The 16960-nt window shown below is 43.2% G+C and overlaps 1 protein-coding gene across 4 annotated transcripts in view; it reads right to left on the bottom strand.

The window, feature by feature from the left end:
• Window positions 1-2485: 2485 nt before the first annotated feature.
• LOC144319086 (acyl-coenzyme A synthetase ACSM2A, mitochondrial-like) overlaps window positions 2486-16960 on the bottom strand; it is a 29395-nt gene continuing 14920 nt past the window's right edge. For 2 of the 4 annotated variants that reach the window (XM_077906825.1, XM_077906823.1), the window contains exons 6-14: window positions 15058-15214; window positions 13059-13138; window positions 12717-12840; window positions 11447-11527; window positions 9525-9626; window positions 8510-8637; window positions 8289-8388; window positions 7120-7239; window positions 2486-3878 (exon numbers count right to left, since the gene is read on the bottom strand). In XM_077906825.1, coding sequence (XP_077762951.1) covers window positions 3774-3878; window positions 7120-7239; window positions 8289-8388; window positions 8510-8637; window positions 9525-9626; window positions 11447-11527; window positions 12717-12840; window positions 13059-13138; window positions 15058-15214 — 997 coding nt within the window. In that variant the 3' untranslated portion in view covers window positions 2486-3773. The remainder of the gene's footprint in view (window positions 3879-7119; window positions 7240-8288; window positions 8389-8509; window positions 8638-9524; window positions 9627-11446; window positions 11528-12716; window positions 12841-13058; window positions 13139-15057; window positions 15215-16960) is intronic. The other 2 variants (XM_077906824.1, XM_077906826.1) reach the window with 2 other exon arrangements.

Genomic DNA, 16960 nt, shown 5'->3' with positions numbered 1-16960 from the left:
GTAAAGGGAGATGGGGTGGTGGGGAGGGATCAGGAGAGATTAAGGGTAAGATGAGGTGAGCAGAAACGGTGAGGGAGAAAGATGAATGGTGGACTTGAGTTTGTGTAGGATATCCTGGCTGGCCGAGGAGAGGAGCGGGGCAGGAAGGAATTATAAGGAAGGAATGTGAGAAGGGGAACTCATCCAGGCTGCAAGAGAGGAGTGGGGTAGTTTGTGGAACGGAGGAGGTGCCATCAATTCCCACCGCCGCTATTGGAGAGGGGAAACTGGCACCCGAGTAGGAAGGCAAGATAGAGTAGGTCACCCCGTGTCCAACAGGAAAAAGATGGACTTACCCACTACCTGGAGCATGACCCTGGGCTTAGCCTGGGTTAGGGGAGGTGTCCGAGTCTGGGCCCCATCAGTCATCATCCAATCTGAGTAGTTGGAAGACTGGACTTACCGGCTCAGGGTTTCCACCTCGTGGAGGTGCCGAGGATCCTCCAAGACTGGGGCAGTCGGATTTCCAGTGGCCCATCATCTTGCATTGAGGGCATGGCCATGTTGGCTCCTTGGGATTGGGAGATTGATGGGCCCAGTGTCCCTCAGTTCTGCATTTGAAGCAAGCCCCAGGCGGGGTGTAGTTGATTTCCCCTTTCTGTTGGCTTCCAGAGCCCACCAGGGCTGCTACCAAGGCGGCTTGGGTTTGGAGTTGGACCTTTTGCTGGAGTCTAGCCTGCCTCTTAAGTTCAACAGCTTCCTCTCGGGTGTTAAAGACTTTAAATGTGTGGGAAATATCAGAAAGGGAGACAGAATGTAAAGACTGCTAACTCTGGGAAACGAACTAGGGGTGGTGGAAGGGGAGAAGGGAGGGGGGTGGGAGTGAATGGGTGACGGGCACTGGGGGTTATTCTGTGTGTTAGTAAATTGGACACCAATAAAAAATAAATTTAAAAAAATGCCATTTTCACCAGGTCAGAAATGGGAGTTTGAAGACCCTCCTTGACCTTTAAAATTTTTTTATGATATCAGGGGAGGACTGAGAGATAAAAATGGGTCGCCAAGACAGTAGCCCCAGCTAGGGAGGAAAAAGACTGCTCATTTCTGCTTTTCTGGGGAGGCTGGGTCCAAGCCAGTGTACTGGGTTGAGGCCTCAGTGAGCTTATTAAGGAAAACTGCAGGGTTTTCATCTGGGTTCTGAGCAACTTCCCAGAGTTTATCATAGTTGATAGCCTTGTTAGAGGCCGCCCACATGCCAGCAATAAGAAAATGGATCATGCGGTGGCGGCGGCAGTGGCCATCTTGGCCAGTCTGATAATCCCATCCAGGATCCCCAGCAGGAACTGCCTGAGCACCCACCGGCTAGTGGCATGGTCAAATGGACCTGGTCTGAGTGTTCTTGGACAACAGCCTGAATATGTTTGTTCCCTCTCCTCCATTGTAAGGCTGGTGGTCTGGACAACATGCAAATCATGCCAAGTCAAGCCATATGCCTGGGCCAAATATTGGAATTCCTTGATATAGTTTCCTGGGTTAACAGAGTAAGAACCCAGCTGTTTCTAGATTTGGGAAAGATCTTGGAGTGAAAATGGGACGTGAACACGTACAATGCCCTCTGCACCCACCACCTCTGGTAAGGGACAGAGTAGGTCAGGGGAGGAAGAGACCCTGTGAGATCTTGTATGGGTAGAGCCTGGAGGGGAGGCAAGAAGTGAAGGTTGAGGGTCAGGGATAGGTAAGGGTGTTTGGGATGCAGAGGGAAAGGGGGGGGGGCAGAAGGTTTCGAGTAGGGAGGAGGAGGGGTAGGGATTCTCCTGACTGGGGGACCCTCAAGAGGTTCCAAGAGGGGGGAAGGAAGATAGGAATCAGGGGCTTTTGTTTTGGGGGTAGAAGAAGGTGGCACCCATGCCAGAAGGATTTGTGCAGTGGAACAGAGGGAAGGGCGAGAGCAGAGGTTCCAAAAAGCCTGAATGTAAGGGACCTGAGGCCATTTACCCTGGCGCTGACAAAGGTTGTTCAGATCTGTAAGGGTCTGGTAAGTCGGCATTTTCTGAGTTCCTGTGAGAACTCCAGAGTTTCAAAATTGGCCAGTAGACAACCCAAGGTAGTTTTGGGTCAAATTTGGATTGGGCAGTTCCCACGATTCCTGCCAGTTAACCCAGACACTGAAAACAGGTGTCCCCATTTGCAGCTCAGGGTCACGGATAGAAACAGGTCACCGTGAGGATGAGGATGTCTCCTGATCTCTAGGGACCAATGGAAAGCCACCCGGTGGCTCAGTGGAGTTGCCCTGGTGTGGCTGTGGCTTCAGGCAGTACCACCTGGACAGGGGCACAGAATTGGGGGAACGGCCCAATCCAAGGCATTGGGTTCAGACAAGGTCCTGGTGATGAGAGGAGAGAGGTTCCCCACCAGAGTGCGGCCTTGATCTCCTCCTGGGTTTCGGCACCAAATGTCAGGTTTAATCCAATTGGTAGTGAAATGAAATAGAGAGGCCAGGCAAAAGTTGGTTGAGGCAAGCTTTTAATGAGACGTGCTCTCAGGCAAGGTTCCATGGCCCACAGGAGAGGGAGAGAGTGGGGAGTCATGGGCCAGGGAAGGCGCGCCCAAAGGGAGTACATGTGAGCTTTTAAGGGGAGAGGGGTAGGGAGTTGTGTCTGTATGGGGTGATAACTGCTTATGCCCTTGTATGGGGTTTGGGTAAGGTGTGGTTCAGGTTTCCTGCATAGGTCCTGTCTCCACCTGATGATGTGTCCTTGGGCGGTCTGCTGGTGGTGGGAAAGTTCTGAGGGGAGGGTAACAAGATGGAGGGTCTGCCGCCATTTAGTTGGTGCCTCCTGATCCCCCTTGATCCCACTGGCCCAACAATTACTTGATTCTAGGAAGAGTAGATACTACCACAAACATGAGCCATGGGGAAGGGACACTTTTTTGAGGTTCCTATAGTCTTCTCACACCTATGTGCCAAAGTTTGTAGATGCCACACAGAGGTAAAACATGATAGTATTTATAAAATGCTTAGGACAGTGTCTGGCATATGGAAATTACTCAATAGTGGATATTCCCCTCCTCTGGTCATGTGTGTCCTGAGGTTTGAGGTGACCTGAGGAGGCCTCCAATGTCCTAACCACAGGCGCAAGCCTGTCTGTAAGGAGGTCTGTCCAGGGGTAAGATGAAGTGCGTTGACTTTTCATTTTCTTCCTAAGATCTAGGATTCTGCTGGACTCTGCCACTGTCCATCTACTTGTGAGAATAATTATTAGTTGCCCTCACTTCTCCATGAGATAAATCATTTTTATCAGTCTCTTACTATTTTTTTTAGCCAATCTTGAGTTATATTTCAGCATTATATAAAGGACACTAGGTTATTTGTCAAAATCTTGGGGTTTTTTTCTCTCTCTTACTATTTTTATCAAGCTTTTTTATTTCCTCCCTTCTTCCCTCCCTTCCTTCTTCTCTTTCTCTGCCTTCTTCCAATTCTCTTTCCTCTATCCCACCATGCCCCTCTTCCTGCCTTCCCTCTTTTTCTTTCCTAATTGCTTTCTTTTACTGTTTCATTCTTTCTCTAATTTTTCTTTCCTTTTTCTCTCTTCCTCTCTTTTTTCCTCTCTTTTATTCCCCCTCCCCTTTCTTCTTTCAACATCTAATACAGTAAGATTTTGTGCTAATAACCAGGGAAAGACAGAAATAAGTTGTCTTGTCATAAGGAATCTTCTATCCCTAGAGGAAAACAGAAAGTCCAAAGGGAAATGGAAGTAAGAAGTGTAGGGCCCAAAGGGATGCCCATGTAGGTCTCACTGGGCCTCAGCTTGCCTGGATGTCTTCCACTCTTTGTCTCGAAGCTTCTTCCGCTGGATTTTCCCCGTGTTAGTCTTGGGCAGCTCAGAAACAAACTCCACCTGTTGGGAAAAGTTAGCCTAGTGTGGGCCATCTGTGACCCGAGTAGGGGTAGATTTTTCAGAAGAACTGCTATAGGGTGAGAAGAAGCTCTTGAGGCTGGAGGCTCCAGGTGAGTGAAGACTGAGATTGGAACACTCCCAGGGCAGCCCCTGAGCAATAAGAAGCTTCAGAAAGTGTTCTGGGACAAAGGCAAGAAGACAATGGCTGGAATGGTACATAAAGGTCCAGCCAATGGTGTCTAACATACCCTAGGACAGAAGAGAAGCAGCACAGCAAATGTGACACTATGCAGTCCTCAAACACCTGAGCTTTGACATCACCATAGGAAAGGCCTATGGTCTTTCCTCTACTGCCTCCCTGGCTTTGGACAGGTCACTTGACTTTCCTGAGACAATTTTCCCACTGAGTTAACTGTAGGATAGTAGCAACTTTGTTGGGTTATTGTGAGGAAAAAATGAAATTAGGCAAGCTAAGTTTTTGGCATGGTAAACACTCAAAATATTAGCTGTGGTTATTAACCTGGACTACAGACAGTAAATATTTAAGAGCTAGGAGACTTGACTTTGAATTCCAGCTCAGTCATTTCCTGTTGGCAGAACTATAAGATCTCTCCAATCTCATTTTTTATATCTGTGGGGAAAAATGTTTGAAGTCGAGGACCCCTCCATCTCTAATATTCCTGAATCCTAAGATATGGATGATGAAGACAGTTCACAGAGACTTCCTTATTACAAGGCTCAGCTTGCCAGGGCATTGGTCCAGGAGTCAGATGGTTGTGAGTTTGATAAAAGTAATAAAAATAGGGATACCAATACTAATATGGAAAAAGTTATCTTCTTAAAAGTTGATGTGGGGGTCTTACATAGGCAAGACTGACTTTGTTGAGGGAGGGGTTTGGTAAAATCACAATGGGATGGAGCAGGGATTCATAGACTATAGCCTGAGGGCAAAATCCAGCCCTCCTCCTATGTTTGTAAATGAGGTTTTATTGAAACACAGCTACACCTATTCATTTCCTGTGGTGTCTGGATGCTTTAGCACTATAAGGCAGAACTGGGTAGAAGGTAAAGGCTATAGATGCAGGGTAAAGAGAAGCCACAGGGGAGATCTAGGAAGGGTTTGGTCCTAGGAAGGAGGGAAGAGATCAAAGAATCCTGCCCAAAGCATTTTAGAGAAGAGACTTTTAAAAAGAGACACATCTACTGAGTAATATAACATTATATTGTGGATCCACTGGATCCTCCAAAATATTCAGTTACAATTCAAAATTCATAATATATTGGGTGTTATTAGATTTCTAATTCCCCTTAAAAATACTTATTAAATGCTTATTATGCGCTAATTTTCTGAGTGCCTATGTCTTACAAATATTAATTCTTCTTATTAACAACCTGGAAAGGAGTAACACTATTGTCCCCATTTCACAGACAAGGAAAACGAAGCATAGAGAGATTGTTGAGTAAGTGATAGAGATCAATTTTGTTTTTTTTTTTTAACATTTTTTTTCTTTTTTTTTTAAATTTATTTATTCATGATAGTCACACGGAGAGAGAGAGAGAGGCAGAGACACACGCAGAGGGAGAAGCAGGCTCCAAGCACCGGGAGCCCGATGTGGGACTCGATCCCAGGTCTCCAGGATCGCGCCCCGGGCCAAAGGCAGGCGCCAAACCGCTGCGCCACCCAGGGATCCCTAGAGATCAATTTTGAATGCAACTGCCTTATTCTATAGATTGTGCTGTACTGACTGCCTTACTATGAGTTTGAGGCTGAAAGTCTATGTGGTGGAATCTTTGATGGGCTGCTAGATTCCCCTGCAAGAATGATTTAACCCTCCCAGCTCTCACTGCCAGATCTCCCTGGGGACTGCTGCAGCCAAAGGAGAGCTGCCTCTCCCAGGGCCACATCCCCATTCCAGCACAGCCTACATCCACTCCTGATCTACATGGAACTATACAGCACTCTCCCAACCTCACCTGCAGCTCCGGATCTCAGAAAGGTTGTTCTGCCTGCAGAACTCCCCATGGGGTTGCCTGAGGCCCTCAGTGACATAATAATATCACAGTGCATCTTCACCTTCTGCCCAATCCTGCACCCTTCTCTTCCCTTCTCTTTCTTTCTCCAGACATTGATCCAGAAGAACTCCCTAACAAACCTCTTATATGTTAATCTAGTCTGTTTCTTGGAAAATCCACTTGCAACAATTAACCTATGCTGACAAAGCATTGGTGAGCTTCTACGTTAGGTATACATCTCAGTAGCTTTAAGTTTAATATAGTTGCTCTCATCTCTACCAGAGACTCAAAAACATTTTTTTCTCTTTTCCCTGGGGCAAGCTCCTACCTACCTCCAAAAACTGGGTCCCCCTTCAGTGTCCACTCCCATGCCTTAGTTCCCTGTCTCAGAATGAAAACAGGTACAGTGGATTATATACTTTCTGCCTTTTCTGGTAAGAGCACTTCCATATTCCTATGGGAAGCCACCCTTCTCTCCCTCCATCCATATCATGGGTATAGCAGTTTTCTCTCCATCATTCCTGAACTTGTTTCAGAGGTGATCACATGACCCAGAACTGGCCAATCAAAGTGTTCCCTCACCCTAGTTATAGGGATTATTTAATGATGGGCCCATGACCTAAATTGGTCCAATGAGCATCAACCTGAAGACTTGCTGATGCCTTGCGGGGAAAGATGCTCTTTTATAACTGTGATTTGCTAAACTGCTAAAAACCTATGTTTGGAGCTGCTGGTAGCCAGTACAAAGGAGGAAAATTTTAAGAAATGAAGCCAGTACAGAAAGAAAGAGAGTCAAGAGGTGAAAGAACCATCCCTGATTATATCATTTGAATGTCTGGTACCAGCCACAACTAAAGATGCCCCCGTCCCTGCACTTTTCAATTGTGTGAGCGATACAGTTCATGTTGGATTTCTGTTTCTGACAAGTGAAAGAATCCTGAACAAACAGCAAGACGCCAGTGCAGAGAGTAGGAATTTGATGGGGTATTGGCCAGAACTTGTTCCCATGGGAGCCCTCAACTTTCAATTCAAAGCAAGCTCAGCAAGCCTGAGGCCAATTTTCACGCATCTAAACAGCTATTGGATGGTCTTTTGGGACTTGCTTGGTTAGAGTCAGGCAGAACTTTGGCATTATAGGCATTACCCACAGCCTGAAAAAGATAAATACAAGAAGAGAAATATCTCTTGTTCCTCAAGTGAGGGGAGCATGGGAGCTCGGAGGCCTCACCTTCCTTGGGTACTTGTATGGGGCTGTTACTGACTTCACATGCTGCTGTAGCTCCTTGGTGAGCTGGTCCAGGTTGTGGAACAGAAACTGTGGGGCCAGAACTACAAATGCCTTCACCACCTACCGGGAGGATGAGGGCCAAGAGAGAAAGGATCAGTGTGTTGCCATATCCTGGAATAATACAGAAGTAGAGTTAAGGCTTCCTACCAAATCTACCACCTTTATATCCCCTCAACTGTGCCTCCAGATATTTGAGCAAAGGAAAGGGAACAAATAGGGTTAACAATACCTAAGGTTCCAGTTCTCTTTCAAGTGGCTTATTGGATGGGTAGGCAGGACTATAAATTAAAAAGTACCCTCACTTCATAACCTAGGGATAACAGAGAGTGACAGGGAGAAACTTAGAAGAGCAAAAAACAAAGACTGTAGTTTGTACCTCTATTAAAGGATAACCCAATTGTCATAATTAATTCATGGGAAATAAAATGAAATCATATATAGCAAGCCATAGCTCAGTGCTTGGCACAGAGGGATTTTCAGTAGAGGATCCCGTTTGGGCTTCCCTTGTCTAGTGGCTCCTATGATTTCCATGGGTGATATGACACATATCTGCCAGAGATATGATGTTCAACTTGTACCCTATCAAAATGGACTTGGACATTGACCCCCCCCACCTCTGTACCTTACTTTTCTCTACACATATACCAAGTCTGTTAGACTCCATCTGGGCCTGTTTCTATAACCGTAACATCAAAGGGGTCTTCTTCCTTATGTTCTCGTAAACCCCATGGCTTAGGGGCTCTATCCCTTGGCTCAAATCCCTCCTCTGTTCTAGTCAGGAATCAAATTGGGATTCAAATGGCAACCAGCAGAATGAAATAGCTGTGGCCTCATAATAATAGTCCTTATATGGTGCGCCAAGCTTTGTTGCAAGCACTTTACAAATATTAACACATTTCATTCTCACAATAACACTTCATCTTACAGATGGAAACTGAGGCTCAAAAAGGCTGAGTAACTTTCCCAAGGTCACACAGGTAGTAAGTGGTAGGGCTTTCCAGCCCATAGATTTCATCAAATCTTAACCACCAAGCCATGTGCCCACGTCTCCAAAAGTTGCACACCCCACCTCCTACCCCTGCAGCCATAGGCTAGTGCTCCCATGTCACCTCTTTTCGGACAGGGTCTGGGCTGCTGATTACAGCTGTCTCAATTACAGCAGGATGCTCCATCAGTGCATTCTCCACCTCTGAGGGCCCAATCCGATACCTGTAGAAGAGCCTGTCTTTCAGAGAACACTAGACACTCAACTTCTTGGCCAGCCCAAAAGTTCAGAACCATCCAGAATAAAGATCCAGATTACCCTTTCCAGCCCAGAAACAAAGCTCACCCACTGGAGTTAATGATATCATCTGACCGGCCTATGAACCGGAAATAGCCGTCTTGATCCTTGATTGCCCGATCTCCAAGTATCCAAAAATCCCCTCGAATGCTGGCTGCTGTCTTCTCAGGACTGTCCTGGTGACCACAGAGAGCCATAGTCACTATAACTGCAAAGCCTAAATCCTCTGCCCCAGGGCTGGCACGAACAGATTTGTAGATTGAACAACTACACATGATGGTCTTGCCCTCAGCCCTCAGATGGACCTGGAACTTTCCCTTTTATTTCAATTATTGTACTTAGTGTCTCTTAACTACTCTCCAGGGTCCAGTCTGATGGATACTATTGATTCATTTATTCACCTATGCTCTTGGGCATTATGTTGTAGTGAGCACACAATAAATGGCAGCAACTATTAGCATTGGATTTATTTAAGTGATTATTTCATCATCTTGGTATCAGAAGGTGTGTGTTTGAGGTCTCCTCTGCCCATTTTTTTCAATAGCAGTGGTCTTGGTTGACTCTTGTAATCTCTGACTTCACTATCCATCCTCATCTGTATAGCAAGCCAGTCAGGCTTGAGGATCATCTATTTCTAATGTTCCAAAGTCTGAAGATAGGGAAGTTTCCATCTATATGGTAAGGTCTCAGTGTCATGTCTAGGATGGCTCTAAAGTATATCAATGGGGGACAGATACTTGGAGAGGGGCAGGGTTGCCTTGGGAGAGTACTGCTTTATGTAGTTTGGGGATAATCAACTTTTTGACATGGAACATTTTTGGGGGGTGGAAAAGGGTAATAGGAGAAAGATAATTTTTCAAGAATAGAATTTGGGGTAGGTTAAGGATGGCAGGGGTGAATACCCAGTTTTTTTTCTCTCCGCAAAGTTCCTATTCTTGGACACTGGACCTGTCCCATGTCCTGTCATGGTTTACCTCTTGGGAGGTACATAACTTTGCCCCCCCCATCCCTCTCAGAGTCCACTATCTTCATAGAGAACAGAGGGGAGGAGTTGGTTCCTCACCACATAACCAGAGAAGATGCCTATAGGCCTGATAGGCTTTACTCTGATGCCAATGTCTCCCTCGATGCCAGGGGGCAAGACATTGCCCTTGTCATCCAAGACCTGAAGGAGGAAGCAGATAGAAAGTAGATTCTATGTGGCTGGAGCAGCACCATGGAAGAGCTGATCTGGTCTGATGGAAGACCCTCTTGCTCTAGTGGTGATTGAAAACAAGAACCAGAAACAAAGAGGAGCAAAGAATTTTACATCCCAACCTCTAATCCATCTACCTGGGATGGTTGAGGTAAACCCCCTTATTGAGACTGCACCAGATGACCTTGGGAAGAGAACCTCCTGTCTGTGGGAGCTTAGTAAATAGAATAGCTTCCCATGATCTTTGTAGGCCATGAACTTGGACATCAGACAGATCAAAACTCAAATTATGGCTCTTTACTACTTGACTTTGAGCTGCCTAAGTTCTATGTTTCACTGCCTTCATTTGTATGACAGAGATAATAACAGCTTATGTCACAGGATTATATGAGAATGAAGAAAAATATTTTTAAAAGGATATTAAAAATGATTATCAGGGCACCTGGGTGTCTCAGTCAGTTAAGCATATGCCTTCAGCTCAGTTCATGATCCCAGGTTCCTGGGATGGAGCCTCATGTCGGGCTTCCTGCTCAGCGGAGAGCCTGCTTTCCCCTCTCCTTTTCTCCTCCCTCTCCCCTACTGATGCTCTGTCTCTTTCATAAATAAATAAATAAATAAACAAAATCTTTAAGAAATGATTACACACCGAGTGTCATACACAATTGATGATTATTGAAATCTATACCTGAAACTAATGTTGTACTACTATATGTTGGATAATTGGATTTAAAATTTAAAACTTATGATCATAGTCAGGGGGAGGGAGAAGTAGGCAATTACAAATAACACTGAATAGAGTGTAAGTTGTTATACATTTTAGATACATATATCTATGCATGTAACCATAGACACAAATTCTATTTCTTGGAATTTAGCCCAAAGAAATAATAAGGGAAAAGAGCAAAATTTTAGGTAAAGCACCTTGTTTAATGTTTTTACTAGTGAAAATTTTGGAAATCATCCATTGACCAACGAAAGGCATAAAGAGTAGTGGAACCATACTATCTACTACTAGGTAGTCATTAAAACCCATGCTATAAGTAGATATTATTTGACCTGGAAAGATGGTCACTCAAGTTTGCTCAAGGATAAAAGTGAGTTACAAAATGATATTAAAGTCTATTTTAAACTTATGAGTGAATTTTAAGTTTTATAGATAAGTAGTATCTAGCAAATATATTTGTATCAGAGTGCATATTTTTGCTAGCTTTGACAAAAAATATCTACATTTGAACTGGATAAAAATGCTTCCCTTTAAAAAAATGATATGTCAAGACTGACTCTTATTTTTTTAAAAAGTGTGTATATTTATGTAAATAGCTAGTTACTTAATTTGCTATTCAAAGTGGTTTTCTCTGGATTATATAAATATGATTAATTTTCTTTTGTCTTTCCTTTCTCCCTTCCTCCCTTTCTTTCTTCTTCCCTCCCTTCCTTCTTTTCTTTTTTTTTTTTAATTTTTATTTATTATTTATGATAGTCACACACAGAGAGAGAGAGAGAGGCAGAGACACAGGCAGAGGGAGAAGCAGGCTCCATGCACCGGGAGCCCGACGTGGGATTCAATCCCGGGTCTCCAGGATTGCGCCCTGGGCCAAAGGCAGGCGCTAAACCGCTGCGCCACCCAGGGATCCCCCTTCCTTCTTTTCATTGTTACTCTTCCTTTTTAAATATGATTTAAATATGTTTAATTTCAATTATTTTTCCTCAGTGAACAATGTAATAAATAAATTACTGAAAAATTAGTGCATTCCCTATTTTTCCCTCCCTTCTTAGAGCCCCTAACAAACCTGCACATCGTAATGAGGAATAGCAGTTCCCAGGTAACCAGGTTTGATTTTCATGTTCTTGGAAACTCTGCAAGTTATTCCCTGCAGAAAGTGGTAGATGGATTGGCAAACCTCAGGAGGAGTCATGTGGTCACAGAAAAAAACAAAGATTTAGTAGAACAGAGCAGATCCTAACACAGTCATGAAGTGGCCTTTTCTTTGGTAGCTCCCTCTGTCCCTTTTCTTGGTTCCTCCCCCAACCCTTGACTGGAACCCCCATCCTCAGGGGTTGCACTACATTGTTGGGAAAGCAATCTGACTGATCCCTCCCCAGGGAAAAGGAACTGCCAGCCACATCATAATCTATTTAGAGGGAACTATACTATAATAAGGATGATGGACAACAAAAATCCTTTAAAACAGTATGGGATTAAATTACCTCTCATAAGAGAGCTAGCTCTGCTTGAATCCTAAAATGAATCCGACAGAGATTCTGGTATTGAAAGGAACATTCCCTAAACATTTCAGCTGGAAGTCCTTGCCACATAGCCATTGTCCTCACCCACATTTGCAAAGTTCTTCTACATCATATCACTCTCTTCCACAAGCTATCTCAGGAATCCTGCCAGGGAAACCTATTAGCCACAGAGGGGTGTGGGATAAAAGAGTGGAGAGGAGGAGGCCAGAGGTACTGAGAGTCACAAGAGGCATTGGAAAAGTTGCTGGGGAAACTATGCCTCAGGGTTTTTTTGATAAACGGTGTGGTACAGAGCAATATGAATTCACCTCATGCTCAAGGGGCCCAAGAGTTCCAAGAAGACATCTCAGCAGGTAAGGTGGGGGTCTTAGCGGGTTCTTCTCCCCATTCCTCACTTTAGTCTGAGCAGCTTAGTACAGAGGATAACATGCTTGATAAATTCAGGTCTCTGCTGAAATGTTACCTCATTAAAGAGGACTTCCCTGATATCCATATTTGAAATACCAGTTCCTCAGCCTATCTCACCCCATCTCACCTGCTTTACTTTTTTCCATAAAATGTCTCACTGTCTGCCATGTTATATATCTATTAGTTTATGTCTCAACACCCCCATTTCCACTGGAATGTAATGTCCAGGACAGTAGGAGCTTTGGCTGCTTTGTTGATGCTAAAACAGTACCTATTCCATAGTAGTTGCAAAATAAATATTTATTGAATAAGTGCATGATAAGTAGTGGCTCATATTTTTATTATCATAGAGCCTTTGGAAACCCACCAGGTTCACCAGCACATGGTTCCCCTAGGAGTAGGTACCGTTTCAGTCTGGCCATACAATTCTCGGATGTCCAATCCTGTCCGGGCCCTCCAGTTCTCCAAAATGTCTGGAAGGAGAGCGTCCCCTCCACTGTAGCAGTTCTGTAGATGTGGGAACTTGTAGCTGAAGGAGAGAAGAGAGGTAAATATTCACCCTGAGCCTCCCTAGAACCAACTCTGTCCAGGCCTAGAGAGGATTCTAGGTACTTTAATGATGAGGTAGGCTTCACAGGGCAACCCATGCTTAACAAGTCAGAGAGATGAGCATATGTGTATGTGGTGGACACAGGAGGATGGGCCAATAAACCCACAGGCTCTTACCAACCCCCAAAGCCTCATCACCTAGGAAAATCCTGTTGTATCAACATCTGGTAAATGATGGGTGCTCCTACAAAGTTGTTGATTGGGTAGCTGGACAGCACCTGGAGGGAGAGAGCCGACTGACACTAAGCACCAGGTTAGGTACAGAACTTACCAGCATGCATAGTGGTTGCAAGCATGGGTCCTGTAGTTGGGCTCTGGAAATCTTACTTTCTTTATTCTATTTCAGACCAAATTCTTAAGTCAAAAATAATAGAAAAATAACCACCTATCATTTTAAAGGAAGGGTCCAGGACTAATTTGGAATATTTTTGTCAAATTCTGGCTCACTATTCCTGCCAATTTAATGACCAGCCCCCATTAACACACCTCTAGAATTATGTAAACCCCTAGTCACCAAGGGAAGGAGCTCAGTTACTGTTGCAAATCAGACATATTGTCTTGGTTAAGTTACTTAACCTTCCAGGACTAGCTTTGTTAACAGATGAATTCCAGCCCTATTTTCCTGAAGATATTTTTGGGACATAATTCAGGTAGAAAAGTGTTTTGAAAAGTTAAAAGCACTGGGGTGCCTTGGCGGCTTAGTCAGTCAAGCGGCCAACTCTTGGTTTTGGCCTGGGTCATAATCTAGCCTCTTGTTGGGCTCTATGCTCAACAAGGAATCTGGTTGAGGATTCTCTCTCCCTCTCCCTCTCCCTCTCCCTCTCCCTCTCCCCTCCCCCTTCTCATGCTCTCTATCTAAAGTAAATAAATATTTTTTTAAAAAAGAAAAATTATAAGTGCCTATAGACAATTCAGTAGAAATGTTACTAAAAATAGCTAGAACTGAATACTTGCCAGCCCCTGTGCTATCTCATTGAATTCTCACAATAACCTCATGGAGTATGTATTATCAGTCCCATTTTAAGAAGGGAAAACTAGGAGGTTTAATTAAGTAATTTGCCCAAGGTCATACAACCAGCAGTGAGTGGAACCAGCATTACTGGCCTGTACTTTTAACTGTTATGTAACACCAACTCCATCCCATGTTTTGCTTCACACATACTTTATTACAGAGTGGTTCAGGCAAAAATGTCTAGAAAAAAATACTAACATTAGCACCTCACACAGTTATTTCCTCTGAGTGTTCTTGATGAACTGGTATAAGTGATGAAAATTTTCTCATTTTCCTTATTGTTTTGCCTTGCAGGAAGCCCAACATGCAATCAGCTACTTATTTGCTATACTTCTCCTTACTTTTCTTAATTCCACCCTCTCAACCCACTGAAATCCCCATCCTATATTTTCCTAATATGCTTTACAACTTTACATCTGTTTTCTATTTTTGACACTTAACACAAGCCACTTCAAATCCTTTCAGAAGGAGGCAGTTACTGTTTAAATTTGTTTAAAATAGAGAGTAATGGAACCATCTGTAAAGAATCTCTTGAGAGAACCTAGACCATGCTTGACCTTTGATCTTTAAGTATGCCACCCATGTCTCAGTTTGCTCCCAGGGTCTCTATTGCTGGCCAAACAGAAATCTGAGTGAGCCATTAATCACTTCAGAGACCCGAAGGCCTCAGAACATCAAGGGTCCAATTCTCCATCACAAGTAGAATCTAACATAGTGTATGACTTTGCAAGCAAAATAAACCCATTTCCATGGCTTTGATGGTACAGGGTCATATAATATATAAATATTATTTAATGGCTGACCCATGAATTTCCATAGGAAAAACTCTACCTAATATTCAACACCAAAAAGCAAGAGCCCATTAAATATGTTTTGGGTAATGAATGGCCTATGATGACTGCCTCCTAAACATATTTCTTTTATCTGTGTATGGGTCTCTCTGCTTTCTTGGATCAGGAGCTCAATGAGGGCAGGGACCTTTCCATCTCACTTACTGAATACTGTCCATCCATGTGGCAAGACTTAGTAAAAAAAAATGCCGAGTTGAAAGAAACCATAATAAATTGGAATGTGCAAACCTTGAACTTCTTCTGACCATCTGGTGCAAACTGGATCCTATCTTACCTTTAGAATGATGACTGGGTCAAACTTTGGCAAGAGATGGATAAATGAGCATGCTCCTACTGCCCAAGGTTCCAGAAATGAAGCCAAGATATTCAATATCCAAGCTGTGTCTGATATGACCCATATTATGTCAGAAGGCTGCATGTCTGTCCATACACTGAGAATATAGAAGAAATACATTTGTATATACATGAGTGCATGATGGGATAGGTGGAGAATGAGTGTGTGGTGGGGGGAGGGGAAGGTGTGTTTGCATAAGTGTATGGATATCTAAGTGTCTGTCTGTGTGTGTGTGTTTGTGTATTTGTAGCACTGTGCATAACTATAAGGAGGCAGGGAGAAGGGGATTTGTTCTATCCACACACCCCTATTTCAAGAAGAAGCGAGTATTCAGAAGGTGTGATCCCAGTAGACTTGACTTAACAGATACTAGGTCTCATTCTCATTTTATCCCCAGAACTTAGTAATTTGGGGCATGAGGTAACTACCCAGAAAATGTTTACTAACAAAAGACATAGAAGTGAATATTCTAAAAAAAGTGGCCTTGCTAAGTTCAAGTTTGGCCAGATAGACCTTTGGTTTTCTTAAAGAATCATGAATTGCCTATCACAGTGGAAGGTATTATACAGGATGAAATGTGTCTCTCTCTTCAGACCAGAATAAAAGTTGTTAGCCCTGTCTTAGAGCAAAATGATTCAGGCTAGACACAAAGAACTTCCCTGTGCCTGGGAATCATCACAGTCTCTTACTGAAGATGATTAATATTTTCAGCTCTGTAGGGGAAATTGTGTCCTATTGGGACCAAATTTTGAGGTGAGGGGTGGAAATTTAATATCTTACATTTAAGTGATTTATCACTCCACCTTTTGGAAACTGCATTTTTACTATAGCTCTTCTATTAACTAATTTAATCTTCTGGCACTACAGGTTCATACATGGGACATTTAAGTTTTTGAGATTTTTTTTTTGCATTAAAATATTTTTCCAGTTCTAATAATAGACTTAACATGATAAGCAGGATATCCTGAAAAAAGAAAAGAAGACTCTGAATATCTCTTAGTATTATTGCATGACAACCTTGGCACAATATTTTCTGATTCCTTTGATGAGGTTGATATATAGCAAAAGGTAATTTTGAATTATAGAATCTCACATCACCTCATTACAGTTGACGCTTGAACAGTGTGGGTTTCAACTGCATGGGTCCACTTACATGCAGATTTTTTTCAATAGAGTACATGTACAATAGTGTAAATGTATTTTCTCTACCTTATGACTTTCTTAATAAAATGTTCGTTTCTCATGCTTACTTTATTGTAAGAATAGAGTATATAATGCATATAACATACAAAATATGTTTACTATTTATGTTATTAATAAGGCTTCTGGTCAACAGTAGCCTATTAGTAGTTAAGTTTTGGACTCCTAACTCTGGGAAATGAACTAGGGGTGGTGGAAGGGGAGGAGGGCGGGGGGTGGGGGTGACTGGTTGGCGGGCACTGAGGGGAGCACTTGGCAGGATGAACACTGGGTGTTATTCTGTATGTTAGCAAATTGAACACCAATAAAAAATAAATTTATTATTAAAAAAAAAGTTTTGGAGCAGTCAAAAGTTATCCCTGGATTTTCAGCTACACAGGGGCCAATGCCCCTAACCCTTGTATTACTCAAGGGTATACTATAATCCAATTATAGCTTCTACCTCAACAGATTTGAAAAGTAATTTGATGCTGATATCCAAAATGCCCTCCTGGAATGTGGGTGGCATCAAAACGAAACCAGCATTCCAAGAACAAGATATAGATTGGACTGGAGGGGGGAAATGCATATACCCTGTGGTAATCCCATTAGACATATGGCTTAAAGTACTCAAAGCACTGAGTACTTGGAGATATCAAGTTAT

Source organism: Canis aureus, chromosome 8, assembly GCF_053574225.1.
Source record: "Canis aureus isolate CA01 chromosome 8, VMU_Caureus_v.1.0, whole genome shotgun sequence".
NCBI lineage: Eukaryota > Metazoa > Chordata > Mammalia > Carnivora > Canidae > Canis > Canis aureus.
The sequence above is the reverse complement of the archived record's forward strand: the minus strand, read 5'-3'. Positions and strand labels throughout refer to the sequence as shown.